We start from the raw sequence: 17,211 nt of genomic DNA on the forward strand, positions 1-17,211 counted from the left end.
CTTCATCAAAATTAATTAGGTGCAACAGTTTCTTTAACAAACGAACAAACGAGCATGGATTCTGACCGATACGATATAATATTTTTTTAGCGTCCACAAGTATTAGCAAATTCCATAAAAATGTGGTTGGTGCTGTATTGAATTTCCTGAAAAACGTTTTATAAATTATATAATAAAACATATTTATTCTATATCAATCCTTTGGAGTTTTCATAATTTATAAAGGTTTGACGTGATAATTATATTGTATCCTATGCGCAGTATTTCGAAAAATGACTAGAAATCTTAATCATGGGTTTTGGAATTAAATTGTTTTAAAAATTACGTTTTCTATGTTATCACTCCCGTGTCTGTTGTAATAAATTTAACAAACATTTCATACGAATGTATACCAATGTAATCATATAATTAATATAATTGTGGTTAATTAATTCTAATTTTAATTTTTAACGTTACAACACGTTAATAAAATTCACTTAAAAAGATTAAAATACAATAAATTTTAAACAAAGCTTTATGACGAAATACATTTTAAATGATATATATTGAGAAGGTACCTATATTGTATAAGAATTGATTGTTAGAGAACTCCTTAAATGCAAATTCTATATAATACTCGATGTTCTATTAGCGGCAATTATGGGGTATTAATTTAATTCCATAACTATGCGACATCTAATTTTAAAAACAAAATGTTCTTACTTTAAATAATAGCTGTAGCTATAGCCTATAAGTAAGTCATATAGTATTTCTATTGTTAGTAAACCATTGCAGATAAATCATAATACATAAGAAACAAATCAGCTTTATATTGTTTATACATAGTATACTTAGTTTGTTTATAAGCTTAAATAATAGTATTCACGAATAGAATGTATTGTAATCTTACAGAACCAGTCAATTATAATTTATTGAATTCAATTTTACAATACAATTTTCAAAAATAAGTGACTCCGTAACGCATATTATACGATAGGTATAGAGTAGACGTATATATTAGAGTAATAATCATTTTATTATTTTAATAAAAAAAAATGATGCAAAAGCTCATATTAATAATTTATTTTAAACGTTTGAAATTATATCATATAAGTATTATAGCCCAATATTATTTATTAGTTTATTATGCATATAATGTTTCTTGTTAACTACTCACTCAATAATTTTTACAATAATATGAATATACCTATTTATTTTAAATAATTTTAATTTAATTATATATTATGATTTATAAAATAAAATACCTAGTTATATAATATAATTATTTTGGATCAATAAAATGTATATATTTATAGTATATTTGTTGATGATATTAAAAGCTTATTCCTTAATATCTAATAAATTATTTAGAGCTGCCAATTACAATACAATATAGATAGTCTATAATCCGTCATTCTTTTTCATTCAAAACATAAATTATGTATATTGTATGTAGACTGTAGTATACAATTGTATACAATCCATGCATATTTTTTACACTTCTCCTAAGATGTCTAACAAATTTGTTCATATATTCTATGCGTATTAGTTCGCGTGAAACTAATATTTTATTAATAAATGTATTAATCATATTTTATATATTATATATCCATTATCCATGCGTGCTATCGTTTATAATATATACAAAATATACAAATTGTAAAGTATAATCATCACGTTTAAAAAATATATATTAATGGTATAATATGAGATACACACGTATATAATATATAAATAAATGGATTCTCTAAGGCATATTTTGTATACCATATTATACAAACAATTTTCGTTTAACATATTCTATAAATTGTTTAATGTTTTTTTTCCTATATCAGTCTATAATAATAGATTATTCTGCATGCATACGTACATACTTTTAATTTTCATAAAAAATCTTTTATTTTCCCCGTAACTATACTTAAACGGTATAATTTTGATACTGCGAAAAAAAAATTGTAATAAAAATACGATATTGTTCTAGATTTTTAAATCAATAGAAATTATTCGTTCTCCTCCTCTCGGCCAACGTTCCTAATTTTCGTTGTTGGTAACATTCTTTAGATGTGACCAAGTTCAGACGTAGTTCAAACCTCTGAGAGTAAAGTGAAATACGTCTTAACCACAGAAACTATACAGACTCCTCGCAAAGTTATAAATTGATTTGTGCGCTTCCGTCCGTTATTTAATAAAAAAAAAATACAGCGTCTGCTTGTCAAAAGCCCGTTCATCACAATTTTTGCTCGTATATTAAGTTTAAAGAATACAAAGAAATTTTTTTTTTAAACCTATACTGAGCCGCACATACGAAAACAATTTTGACTGTAGTTTTTAAAAACGGTCGTAGAGATTTGCATCGACAAAAAAAAATGGACTACCAATCTCGCCCAACGATTGCCGTAACCACAATTTCGTTGGCGTTGGGGTTGTTGGCTGGTTGCGGTGCAATCGTTTTTCCGACCGATCGTCAACCCGGAACAAGCACGGTCCACGGTACACGGGGTGACCACCGAACTCCCAGGGACATGCGAGAACCTAAAACAGACGCCCAGGGACTTGACTTATTGTCGGGTGGGCTCAAGACTACCGGCCAGAAGTGGTCTTCCGACGAGTACCAAACGCTGTCGTCATTGCAGCAGACTTCCGACGACAGTGCTTCGCAGCCCGTCACCACGAAGGTCGACATCTATCCGGCGCTAACGACAGATTCACTGCCGTTCGTAGCTCGGAGCCGGTACGTTAGCAACCACCTGCATCCGCCTTACTTGCACCACCTGTACGACAGCGACAGGAACACTTATCAACAAGAAACCACGGAATTGGAAGACCAACGTTCGGAGTACTCGGCAGCGAAATGGAACAGGTACAAAGCGCGTACACAATAATATTAGTCCAAAGCTAAAATATGTTTTATTATTTTACACATTAGATAATATGATGATCCTCCTGTCATAATCCCTCCAGTTTATAATTATATTATATTCAACCACAAATAAAACAATCGGTAGGTACGAATGTTTGGAACCATATCATACCAGACGTATATCGTTATTTTTAAGTGTAAAAATTCAACTATATAGAACAGGTTTTCATTTTTTAAATGAATTTGAACTCATCGGCATTTATTCTGGGTTAATACGAGTTAATAGCCAGCTTTTTTTTTATTAATTTTATTAATGAAATAATTTTAAAATAATTTTTTAGAAATTAATACAGGATTTTGTTATAATTTAAATAACAAAACATAAAAAGATTTCCAAAAAACCTAGATAAAGGATAACTTGAATTTGTTTACAAAATTAAATAAAATAATTTTTTAAGTGTGTCCAGTGTTGAATTATATTAATTATAATTCAGGTAATCATTTGTACATTATGAATAGAATGTTGCTGTATAATATGATGTAAAATTACATAATAATAATATATTATATTGATTGTCCCAGCGGGCTGTTTAATTAACGAGTTATATATATAAATAGTATTTGGAATCTTGTATTATAATAACACGGGTGAGAATATTATTTTAACAACACAATAATTAATTAACAAAACAGAGCGATAAAATATATATATTATATATATATAATTGAGTTCATAGATAAGTGTCTTCTTTTTTGTCAATGCATATTCAGCGTATTCATTTTTAGTTTGTTTATTATGTTATTGTATTTAAAATTCAAACAATTCGCACAACCATAAACTAATTATTATTATATTATTTTTTTTTTTACTATCTGTTATTTCATGAATTTTAAAATATCATAAAATAAATAAATACAGTCAAAAATAGGCTACTAATTATAGATGTAAAACGCAATTTTTGGCTATCCGATTAACAAAAAAAATTGTTTTTAACTAACAATAGAATATTATACTATAGAAAAAAATAAGAAAAATTGATTAACAATTAAAATGTGTTTAAAAAAAACTTGTTTCGATTAACAAGAAATAAGTTATAAATTTTAATCGAGTATAATATTAATTAATAAAAAATAAAAATAAAACATACAATATAAATATAATTATAATTTACAATTAATATTAAATTTGGAAATAAAAACTAATAACTGTTAAGACTAACGAGCATGAGTGCTATAATGTGTTGAATCGTTTGATATAATTGTTTAATTAAAAATCACGACTTCAAGAACAACAGTTATATTATATGAAATAAGGAAACATAACAAGTGGGCGGGAGTCGCGATGCAAGCAAAAGTTTGGTTTCAATTTGTTCAGGCATGAGATATTTAGATTTTTTTTTTATAATTTCGATAAAAAATTATTTGCCGGGTCAAAATTCTTGAAAATTTAATTTAAAAACCTACAAAAGTTGTTCTTATATATGTATGGAAATATTAAAAATACATATTCAACATTTTTTTTAATAAATTATTTGAAGTTGGAATTTTGATGAAATAATTTATAAAATTCGTACAACAAACAAACTGTTAAGTACTTAAAAATTTCCAAAAAATTTTTATTTTTATACCTAAGTTTTTAAAATTTTATACAAAATTCCTCATAAGTAATTAATAATGTTTTCTTTATCAACAGTATTTTCAACATGACCAAAATCAAAATTACATTTTTCCCTCGATCAATATTTTTTTTTAACAAACCGACAAAATATATTTTACTACAGTAAAATATAATAAACAAACTGAAATGTTAACATTTCGAAAATAAATTATTATTTTAACGGGGTAAAAATTATTTTTATTAAACTAGGCCTTAGCGTACCGACATATATCTCTTGAAGAATTAGATAAATATAGGACGCTTTTTAAGCGCAGTCGGTGCTGAGCAGGGATTAAGCGTTCCTGCTCTCCTCCCCACCCTCCCCCCCTCCCACCAATCGCCACTCAACTGGTGACCTGCTGACGTCAATGGCTGCAAGCCGCACACTCGTAACCGACGGCGTTTGATCAGTGGCGTTGTGTTTTCACAGGTACTACCCCAATAGTCACAGGCAATTGAAGAAATACGGACCAGTGATCATGGAGACGGACGTAGCGGCGGACGGCAGCAGCGTGCAGACGGGCGGGTACAACGTTTACGACAACGGCGGCGCGGATTACGGCACCGGCGCCAGTAGTTACGAACCGGAAAACTATAAAAACGGCAACGTCGGCAGCAGCGGCGGCGGCGACGCCTACGTCGGATGGTACACCGACCCGCCTACGCAATCTTCGCGACCGGCCACCGTCGTGGCCGAGGTCCGGCAGCCCAGCCACAAGATGTCCATCGACGTGCAGAAGCTCACGCTGCTGGCCATAGTCAAGATAGCGTTGGCCAAGCTCAAGGTGCTCACGGCGATCAAGTTTCTCGCCTTCCTGTGGGTCAAGTTGAAGCTGTTGGTCGTGCTCAAAGGGTTCATGTTCGCCAAGTTCACCGTGGTCTGCAAACTCCTCAGGCTGTTCCTGCTGCCGTTCCTGCCCAACTTTCTGACGTGGCTCAGGAACGCGGCCATGATGCAGCTGAACCCCGCGATGAACATGTCCGGGCCCATCATGAACGAAGCGGCGACCGCCGCGATCCAGTTGCGTAACGACAGCGCCCCCGACCCGGCGCTTAAGAGGAGCACCGCCGGTCTGGACACGCTGAGCGCGGCCGGCAATGTGTTGCGGTTCGTGGCCTTCGTGCAGTCGGCCAGATGCGCGGAGAGGACGGCCTGTCGAGTCTCCGTCACCAGACCGCCGAGCTTACAATCCGCGTTGGCGAACTGGTAATAAACGTCAATGTGATTCGCTTTTTTTTTGTGTTTATTTTTTTTTTTGTAAGCTGCAGCGGCGTAATCGCGTTACGACATTACGATGACATATTTTCAATCGCCGAAAAATTCTGATGACTTTTTGCGCGTTTAATTAGTGCGTCTGCGCTTACCGGGATAGTCGAATCCCGCTTTTTACCTAAATTAAATTGTCGAATTGCACTTAGGTTAAAAAGAGGTAGGTAATGGTCGATTTGCATTCGGTAAAAATAAGGTTAATGGTCAAATTGCATTTGGATAAAAGAAATAGGTATAATAATCAAACCGCAATCGGGTTAAAGCAGATGTTCAAAAAATAATATTAATTTAAACTTTATAAAACACTAGTTTCCTTTCCTGCTTAAAATACAATCGTTGGCATACTGATTATTATTTTTTATAATTTTTAATTTTACATAGTAATATAATGTATAATTATATTATTTTTTGTAGAAATTATAAGAATGTGTGTTATATACAACTGCACTACTTTTTAAACCCAAGTGCAGTTCGATCATTACCTTTTTTTTTAACCCAAATGCAATTCAACTAAAATAAGTGAAATTCATCCTTATCTGGACTTACATTTTATAAACCACACGCGCACACATACACACAGATAGACACATATACGCGGATGACATCGCAGTGTTTGGAACATTTTGTTTATTCAGCTTTAGACGGCGAACGAAATTTGAGCGTGAACCCATTCGACAAGAAAATAAATATAAAAAATATTTGTCCCAAGTTCCAAATTGTGTACCGTATCCGTAAAGACGCACATGGGTATAAAAATAGCTCATTAAGGCCGAGTATAAAATATATCAATTAACAATTTGAATCCACATATTAATCACCTTAATAATAGGTAAATATAATCAATCAAAATTCAAACATATTTTTAATCATAAGGTCTTATAATAATTGGGTTTTCTGTTTTTGTGAATAATAATTTATATAATTTATATTTCCCAGTAATATTTTTTTTACAATCGAGTATATTTTTTTATAATTTAATGTCATTCGTATATCAGTAGGCACACGTATATTATGTATTATCAATATTGTAATATACTTTCACCTCAAAAAAACTAGTTGCAGTAGATACATTTAAACGTTTAAAGTTTGTTTTTTTCAAAATTCAATTTTAACAGCCATTTAATGAAGAAATAGTTTAAAAAAATAATATTAATAATGTATTATGTGTGTGTGTTCTATTAATTTTGATATTTTTTTTGCTTGAACTTTTGATGTTTACTAGCTGAAAGTAATTGTATAATTTTGCATACAATAATATGAATTATTTAGTTGAACATATTATTTATAACAAACTGTTTATTATGTTTTATTATTTAAATATTTTAATAATGTTATGGGTACAATAATTTATAAACATAAGTAACAAATGGTGTGGATTGATTTATACGTGTTTAATGTTCTATACTTAATAGTATTACTGTAATAAAAATACACTTTTTGACTGCTTATGTATATTGCAATAAAAATTATTATTCTTTTTGTGGATTAAAATACAATCCAATGTTTAATACATTTAAACAGTATCGATAATTAATGTTATTATTATAATATTCTAGGATCTTATCACCGTTGGTGAATTATATTCCTAACAGAAAGTTAAAATCCTACATGTCAACATTGAAGGAAGTTTCAGACTATCGTTTAGTTAACATTTCCAGACATCCGTCAACAATAGAATGGTTTAAATGGTGCGATGAACAATATTATTGCGATGAAGAAGAAGAAGATACTGACGAAAATTTGATTTAAATATTATTTTATAGTCGTAAAATTTTTTTATTTTTTTTTTATCTTTTAGATATCTGTAATTTTAATATACACGAATGTTAAAATATTTTAAAACTAAATTAAAGGAATTATAATTATAACTCATATGCAAAGTCAACATATTCCTTATTTATTATTTGTTTATTTTAATTTTAACTTAATATTATATATAATGCAAAAATTCATATTGTTATTCTGAGAATATGTTTAATGTTAGCTATGCATAATAATATTATTTTCTCTTCGTGGTTGTGTTTAAATTATTTTCTTAAATTATGAAGTATATTATTTTTTTAAATGTTTATATTAATGCATTGTATTTTTTAATATTATTTATTAATTGTTATTATAATTTCTTCTTAAAGTTTAATAATATAAAAGTTAGTCAAAAAGATGGTTTTTTTTATATTAATTTATCTAAATTTAAATAATAATTATTATTATTATTATTATTTAATTATGTTAGACATAATTTGAAATAAAAATAGCCAAAATATAATTATGGTCAAAAATATAGCATATGGCATATTAAAGGACAAAAACCGAACGTATTTCATTATTATCTTCTATAATTTGGATATAACTAAATATTAAAAATACTAAAAATATTTAAAAATACTAAATTTTAAAAAACTAATTATTTTATTGATTTAAATTTACCTCTATGAAGTTAAATCCAAAACTTTGACATAGAGACTCCAAACGACAGCTACTAATATTTATCAACTAACAGTAAAAATTTGGAACCTACTATTTCTTTGAAAAAAAAAACAATTATGCTTAAAAAGTCCAAATTTATGATTTTCAAATTTTTAACAGAGTTATGACTCATACTCACAAGCATTGTAATATTTAAATAGGTACGCTTAAAAAATCAGTATATCGTAAATAACCGAGTACGGGGACATACAAATACAAATAATATGTACTTACTTTTAAATTTTATTATAGGTATATTTGCTCTTTTAAAGTGGAAAAATTACCATGTTTGACATATTTAATAGGGTAATAGTTCATACAGGGGTGGCGTTTTCTTAATTAAACAATTTAAAATGATTTCACCATTTGCGTAAAAAATTGTTTTAATAATCTCGTTCAACATTCCAAACATTCAGAGATTGTTGAATAAGTTTTATTGATTTCTATTACATATGCCTCGCCATTAAATTAAAGATGTTGGGGAGGTTATCTGTAATAAATGCAGTCGTTGGTTGTAATTTTTTGATCTAAATTGATATTTTGCGTGAAGTAAAGATAATACTCTACAAACTCTAAGGTCCAAATATAAAATTAAAATATATATATTTTTTTATAAAAACGAAATACTGCACTTATCTGAATTACACTCAGTCACTCGTGATATTCATCGATTGTGGTCACTCACACCTGATTATTTCTATACAAGGCATGTCACGGCTTTTGCTTGCGCAGGTACCTACTGCCGGATCGGTACCCTATCCCATCACTCCAGTGCTTGGGTAAGGTGGAAAATTCGACCAAGTTACACTTTTTGTTGTCAACATATTTAAGATTTTGATTTTAACCATGAAAGCATGGGTAGAAAATCGTTTAATGTAAGTTACTAAAAGTTGTTAAAAGGTTGCTGAATCTAGGTAGTTTGGAGTCTCTACATCAAAAGTAGGATGGCTAGTTATGTATTATGTGTTACATTGCTGTTCTAATAATCATGATTAATACGTTCCTATAAAGCAATTTAGAAATACCTTTTTTCTGTTCAAATATTTAATTAAAAATATATGTTATATTACAAGACTTTAATTAAATTTCAGCGAATACATATGTATACATATTATTTATAATATAATGAAATATTTATATTTCTTTAAATTATATATTATAAATAAAAATATATGCAAGAATCATTCAATTTTACAAGAAATTAATAAACAACAAATAAAATAGTGAATAATTTTAATTTTGTAGCTTTATATAAAATCTATCTAATAATAATATCTTTATGTTTTATTTAAAAGCCAAGTCTTCACACAAAAATTAAATTAAAATCAACAAAATACAAATTAATACAATTGAAAACTAATCAAATATAATAATAATATTAAAATTAAAATTAAAATATATACCAACAACATTAATTATTAAAAATATATGTGTGCTAGTATAGGTACTTACTATTGTTTTGATATATGACAATGTACATGAATACATGACGAGTATCTGAATTTTTTTTATTTATAATTTCTACTTGAACTGCCAATTTTTCTTTATAGCATAATATGATATTCTTAAAGGGAATATAATTAATTTAAATATAAATGATAAGTTACTGTTACCTGAGGAATGAATAATCAATTTCTATTGAAATTAACATTTGTAATCTGGGCGTCAATGACATTGTCATTAATTCTATTATGATTAAGTCTTGTACCATTGTATAGCCATTACTTAATTTGTAGCTTTCTTGAAAGCATTATTATTGTGTTTTCTTTCAATTTTAAATTATATGATGGCAAACCCAAAGTAATATAATTATGAACTATGTGCTAAAATGTTTTATTTCTATTTCGTTGTCTGTTTTAACAGTATATACATTAAAATAGATTTTTGCTTCATCTTTTAGTAATTCAACAATGCTGTCATTTAAAAAATAGCAATCATTATACATGGACAAAAAAAACTCTTTGTAAAACTTCTTGTGGGCTTTGTAAAAGTAATTCAAATCAAATAATCTCAGATATTATATCTTTAACAATGCACTTTGTGGTATTATTATAATTTGGAAACTTTTCAGACTTCTCCAGTGCGCCGTCACTATACCTAATTAAAATACAATAATTGTTTTCCTGTTGCTATTACGTATAATTGATAGTTTGTATACATTGCTAAAAATCTCCTTTAAGTTATTTAATATCATACAAGATTACTAGCTGTTATTAATTTATAACTACTTATATATTTCAATACTGACGTACCGCATAAAATTATAAGAATATATAAAAAATCACAATAAGTTTGTGAAATAAATAACTTAAATGCATTAAAATGTATATAAATATTTTGAAAATTATTTTAGTATGTAAAAAAATATATAGGTAATTAATAATAATATACTCGTAGTAACGGAAAGTTTAAAGTCCCATGAATAATATTTTTTTTTTTTAATGCACGTATTATATCAATAAATACTTGATCATAACATATATATCTATAACATGGTCAGAGATTTCATTCTTTTGAAAGCAGATTTGACCTCCCAACATATTAGAAATTTGTAATCTCCTTCTTATTAATGAATCCTGATAAAGATTCGCTAACTATAACGAAATACAATTAAATTTAAAAAAATAAATATCTTTAATTTGTAAAAATAATTTAAGCCTACAGATAGGTCACCCGTCAAATGGAGATTAGACATAGTTGTTTCATATATTATGTGTATAATAGCTTTTATGAATTAATAAATAATCATCAATAATATTATTATTATTATTATTATTATATAGACTGTATTATATTCCTATACTAATTGTTCACCGTGTTCGTATTTTTTTTTACGTGTTTCTCAAGAATATTAATGGAAAATTTAAATAATTTAAAAACGTTATTTGTATTTAAATACGTCGAATCACTATTAACGTTCAAACGATTCAAAGCACGTTTTAAACATTATTTCACCATTTTAGGTGTCAATAGTTGAAGAGAAAAACACGCTTCACCACACTTGACCGTCATAATCTAATAATACTCTGTATCAAGTCATTGTAACGAATATAATATCGAATTATTATTGACGTACGATCCGATGCCATCGTATTAAACTGGTAAATAATAGATAAGATAATATACGGAAAGTCGGAAATAATCTCTTAGGTGCACGTGTTGTTGATCGTCCCAAATATTAGTAATCGATTATTCAAAAACTTGACCATGTGAAAATATAACAACCCGATGAAAGCTTTGTAGAGAGCTTATATTAATATAATATTATACATATAATATAGATCCGGGAAACAAGCGTATATGGACAAGTGAAAATGAATGATATAGATAATTACGACGATGATGATGGTGATACGGCAACTACAGGTTTCAATGTTAATATTAACAGTGATAAAATTATGGCAACCGTGTACTTAGATAGGTACTTCTTGTAGTATAATATTGTAATAATTTTTAATAATTTATTATAAACGTATTATCCCGTTACTTACAGTAATTATTAGTCGGTCGATGCGAGTATAATAATATAATATGTATATTTTATTATCCGTATACACTGTACTTACAAGTAATATACGAATTAAATGAAATAGCGCTGAAATATAAGTAGATAATATACAGGATAATTATTATTTTAACAGTTAAAATAAAAAACTATTATCTCAAAAATAATGAATTGTTTTAAATTATTGTCTTCATAATTTAAATTCATAAAAAACAACATTTTTGAAAAAAAATTATATTTTTAGTTATAAATTTTAATTTTTACATTTTTAGATAACACAACTGATACCGCAAAATATCAACCCTTACTCCGCTAATCTTTGAATGCTTTAAGTTATAATTAAGGCTAAGACTGTAATTTATTAAAAAAATATGTAAATGTCCCTTAAAAATCATACTAAAAGTGCACTATAAAAATACGTTAAAAATGTATTTCTTAGAATTAAAATAATATGTTTTATAACAAAAATGTGTTGAATAATGGTAATTTTTTTCAAAAGACAGTTTAAAATAATTCTTATGAGTACTAACTACTAACACTAAAACAAAAGTATTGTTCCTTTTTATTTGTTGATATAAAAACAATGGTAATAATAAACTGTATATATAATATCTAAAACATGTTTCAGTACTATTCAACCATTATGTATTTAGTATTTAAGTACGATGTACCTTTACCAATATTCTGCTTTTTATTAAAATAATACTTTTTGTTAGGTAAAAATGATCTGATGTTGTATTTTTTGAACTTTGTAATACAGACTGAGGGACGGAACTACATATATAATAATAATGATAATTTAATATACTAAATGTGGTTAACAGTGACAACTATTATTATTATGATATATACATATTATAATACATAATATATTATTATTTGCGTATAATATGTATAGTTACATAAAATATGTAACGTGCGTGTGATTTATAGTCATAATCTTGATTTAACCACTATATATATATTCATTATATTAATCATTATTGCTATTGATGATGTTAGTTAGATTATATTATACTTGCCAAGTGTTTGATTTTATAATTTATTTACATTTCGATTTACGTCGCATTTACATATATTTATATTTAGTTGTTTTTGATAAGCTTTTAAAGAAAATAGAATTGATAATATTTTTTTGAAGCGATCCCGTTGTATTCATAATTGATCATTGAAAATTATAATTCACCTAATGGCTGAAATAATTTTCATTTTTAAATTTGTTTTTGATCAAACACGAGATTTTGATATTATTTTATATCTTAGTAACTTTTTATTTTATTTTAAATGTAATTCTGAATGAACCAAAAGGTTTTACTGTCATTTTAATAGATAAACGTAGTCAGATAAGTATAAAGATATAAAGTGACTCTGAATAACGTAGGTGGAAATAAACTTACTCAACCGTCTAAGGATTTATTTTTTTTAAACAATTTACGATAAATGGTGTACTAGTACTACATATCAATTCATTTTACACAAATCTATTATCAATAGACAATTTTTTCATCGTGTTATTCATAATATGCATTTGATAATTTGATTTATGTCATCAAATTTACTTATTAAAGTATTATTGAACATATTTTGAATTTTCTTTGGTTTAAGTGGGTACAAATAAATAATTTACATAGTAGTAACGATGTATTTCTTAGGATAGAATATTTGGCCGTTGTCGTTTATCATAATATAATACTTATTATATCTGTATAGGTATAAGTAAGGACATATAATATTCATATTAAATATTATATACTTACTTATAGTACAAGCAACTACAATGTGCACATTAAATTAAATATCGTGGGCCGTAAATCAAAGAACGGATTTACGAGAAGGCTGACAAAGCCTCTGTGTGTAAGGCACCTATATAATATAGAAACAAAATTATGTATTATTATATTATGCAGCTATAATGACATAAGGGCACGCTAGGGTGCATCTCTGTGAGGTAGTTTTATTTTATTTTTCAAAAACAATGACTATCACATAAATTTATATACGAAGCATCATTATTACATTATTTAAAAAAAAAAAATGTCCCTCGGCTCTACAATATTTCAACGAGTAGACATACCTCGAAACTTAAAAGTACACATACAGTGTAATGTTAAATCGTACGGATTTTAATTAAAACTAATACAACAAACATTGTAATATAAACCTATACAGGTATATAGTGTATAATACGTATTGTGCTAATATACCGTAGGTACCAATATAAAATCGTAAATTCGTAATTTCGGTCGACTGCACCAACAATGTGTAATGTTAACCTTAATACCGATACGGGTTTTGCAGCTAGGTAAACGTTAATAAACTGACCATGTAAGTAAGTATAATAATATCGTATAGTATCGTTTTTACGATCTTGTACGACCTGACGACCTGTAGCCGTATTATTGCCAGACACCACAAACTCACACATAATCTCTGCTATCAAGTTTTCATTAATCTTAGGTGTATGATAACCTGCGTTTATATTTAATAACTAAAATACATATTTAGAAGATAAAAACTTTTGCTATATCGTGTAAATATTGTTCGTCTTTAATCAGCCGAAACTCGTTTACCGCAAAATTTCTCTAATCTAATGGTTGATTCTCCTCAGGGCTGGCGAGAACTTTGGTGGGCCCCAGGCCAGATCGATTCCGGGTCCTTTTACTTATATATACTTATTTTACTGAGATATATATAGCTAGCAGTATAACACAACGGGCCCCCCCCAAACGTCCGGGCCCCGGGGCTCTGGCCCCTTCTGCCCCACTCTCTCGCCGGCCCTGATTCTCTTAGAATATAATATATTGAATAATATAATAATATATGTGGCAGTACTATACCTAGTATATTTTATAAAATAATACTGTTAGATAGATTCTATAAATTGTAATTTCGAACCAATTTTGAACACAGTAGAAAGCAAGTCGGACCCTCGGAGTAAACAACACTAAAGAGTGTTGCGTTTAATTTATATACAATTATACAATGAAACCAACGGTCGAACAACAATTTTTTATCATTTTAATACTATAAATAAATTATAATTTTTCATTTAACAGTGGTATTCGTTTGCACATCGTGTGGGTACGTATATGATCTTAATTGCATCGGTGAAATACGTTTTGAAGTTTGAAACATATTATAATTGTATTCGTTGGCGCAATAATAATATTTCGTCCGGTTTTCGATTTGTGTAGCACACTAACACCGCTCAATGTAGTGTGTCTGACCCCATATAATTTTTTTCAACATAAAACGCCGATAAATATACACTGATTTTTGCGCAGTTACCCGTGTCTCCTTTTTTACTGCCACGCGCGACAATGGCAAATATAATATCGTAAATACACGCACACGATAAAACGTGCATGAGATTTTCGATTTAGATTAACCACTTTTAAAATGTACGTTTATTATAAATACCGATGATATTACGCTTCGAATCGTAAAATTGTTCACCGATTTTGAGTTTTTTTTTTTATGTACGGTTGTTGATTTTATTGTTTTATAAACCGATAACCACGTTGGATTCACAACATTTCTCGATAGATCGTGAAAATAATAGTGGATATAATATTGTGAAAGTGGAGTAGGGGACTCATCTGTCACCTGTAGCTGTAGGTTTTCTGAGCTCGGAAACATTTAAAAATTAAATCCAATACAAAATTATTTGATTCCTGTAATAATTGTAAATAGCTATCAGTCGACTTTTTAAAACGTGAATAAAATTTACCTTAAGTTTAAATTAACACGTGCCATTTTGGACAGAGAATCTTTCGTTTTAAATTTTTGGTGTGAATGATTAATTCATTATGTAATCCACGTCTTAAACTAAATATTTTAAACCATAATATCCCAATACATATCTCATGCATAGTACATTAACATCATTATAATAGAGTGCATTTATTTTGTATTAAGTACCTATAAACTTAAGCTCACAATATATTTAATTCAATTGTATAACCTTGAAAATAAAAATGTTTAAATCCATCAATTTATATTTGTTTAATTTGCATTCTTTAACTATAATATTTTTTTATCGACTAAAATAAATTTGAAAATTTTCTCACAATTTTCATTTAATTTTAAAAGTTAATACATAAAATAGTTTCTCCCATTTTTTATGTTACTATACTTATTAATATAGCAATAGTCGTAAACAAATAAATTTTCATTTTATCATTTTTAATTATTTATTAGTTTATCGCTTTTGTTTGTACTTATTTATAGGTATCTTTATTTTTTATTTAAATTATCAATTTTCATCATCAATGAACTACTAATTTGTATTTATTGTTTAAAATTATGTGCATTCTTTATCAAACAACTTGATGAATAATACTGGAAAGCCGAAAGTGGATAAAAACTCTGATTGGATATTTTGATTATGTTACCAAAAAAAAATCTCAACATTATTATAGAGCATAAACATTTTATACACAATGCGTTAAGTATCGGAAGATGAAACTTTAAAAACAATTGTTCATTTCTATTGTCTTGTCAATGTATATACATATTTTTTTATGAAGTTATTTATAAATATACCTAACACTTAAAATAAAATATAATATAAAAAATATTTGATGTATGATAATACAATAGCATTGTAAATATAAGATTTAAAACCCATCATGACATTATAACATTTTTAATATAAGCATATTGTCTTGCAAACAATGATCAAACAATTTGAAAAAATTATTTCAGAAAAAGTTTATACACAAAAGTAAAAAAAATAATACCTACTCTATAAAGTCAATAGTATTTTATTAATGGATGATTGCGCATTGGAATTTATTACGATCACTTTTTACGGCGTTTTAAATATAAGGTCTTCCCACGAACACATAAGAACACTATCTTTGAATTTATAGTTAGATACGATAAATTAAAAGAAAAATATAATTCGGCTATGGTCACGAGGACAAGACAAAGCGAGTGTTGTATGCGTACGGGTTTAATCTGCTCGGACAAACTTTGGCCCGGACATTCGTAGATCCGATGAGTATTGGAATGCAAAGCCCCTGTGGGCCATTTCCTTAAAACAATACACGCAAATAACTGTGGTTAGTACTTAGGGTGTTTTATAATATATTATAATAGTCGGTCCGTTTCGAGATTTCTCTCTCTAACTTTGGTTTTGTTTCTCTCTCAGTTAGGAGTTATAATAGCATAAAGTATACAGTGAAGTTTTCTGAATAAAAAGGATGATAGGTTGCCACCAGGAATTTATGTTGTAGATTTTCCTTATTTTTTTTTGTACGCTTGAGTACAATAAAGAAAGTATTTTGTTTTAATTAAACAAACAATTATTTATTCGTGTCAGTGTTTTTTAATTTTAACTTGAAAAAAATTTCAAATATTAACATCAGAGTTGGGGTAAAATATTAACTTTTCAGATTAGTGTTTTTGCACAAATGGTTAAAACAAAATTACGTCGTACCGTGTGCTCCGGCGAATTAGAATTATAATGT

The 17,211-nt window shown here is 28.0% G+C and overlaps 1 protein-coding gene across 1 annotated transcript; it reads left to right on the plus strand.

The window, feature by feature from the left end:
- Positions 1-2,182: 2,182 nt before the first annotated feature.
- On the plus strand, positions 2,183-7,782 carry LOC132932172 (uncharacterized). Its single transcript, XM_060998415.1, has 3 exons — positions 2,183-2,839; positions 4,927-5,703; positions 7,323-7,782. Exons 1-3 carry the CDS (start codon positions 2,346-2,348, stop codon positions 7,513-7,515), a joined length of 1,464 nt encoding a protein of 487 aa, XP_060854398.1. The 5' UTR covers positions 2,183-2,345; the 3' UTR covers positions 7,516-7,782.
- Positions 7,783-17,211: the final 9,429 nt, after the last annotated feature.

The sequence above is a fragment of the Rhopalosiphum padi genome, chromosome 1, assembly GCF_020882245.1.
Source record: "Rhopalosiphum padi isolate XX-2018 chromosome 1, ASM2088224v1, whole genome shotgun sequence".
In the NCBI taxonomy this organism is placed as follows: Eukaryota; Metazoa; Arthropoda; class Insecta; order Hemiptera; family Aphididae; genus Rhopalosiphum; species Rhopalosiphum padi.

Bases quoted from the DNA above. Each gene is read 5' to 3' on its own strand.
- LOC132932172 (XM_060998415.1), top strand. From the start codon at position 2,346: ATGGACTACCAATCTCGCCCAACGATTGCCGTAACCACAATTTCGTTG. The intron at 2,840-4,926 runs GTACAAAGCGCG...GTGTTTTCACAG, and splicing joins TCGGCAGCGAAATGGAACAG to GTACTACCCCAATAGTCACA. The intron at 5,704-7,322 runs GTAATAAACGTC...ATAATATTCTAG, and splicing joins CAATCCGCGTTGGCGAACTG to GATCTTATCACCGTTGGTGA.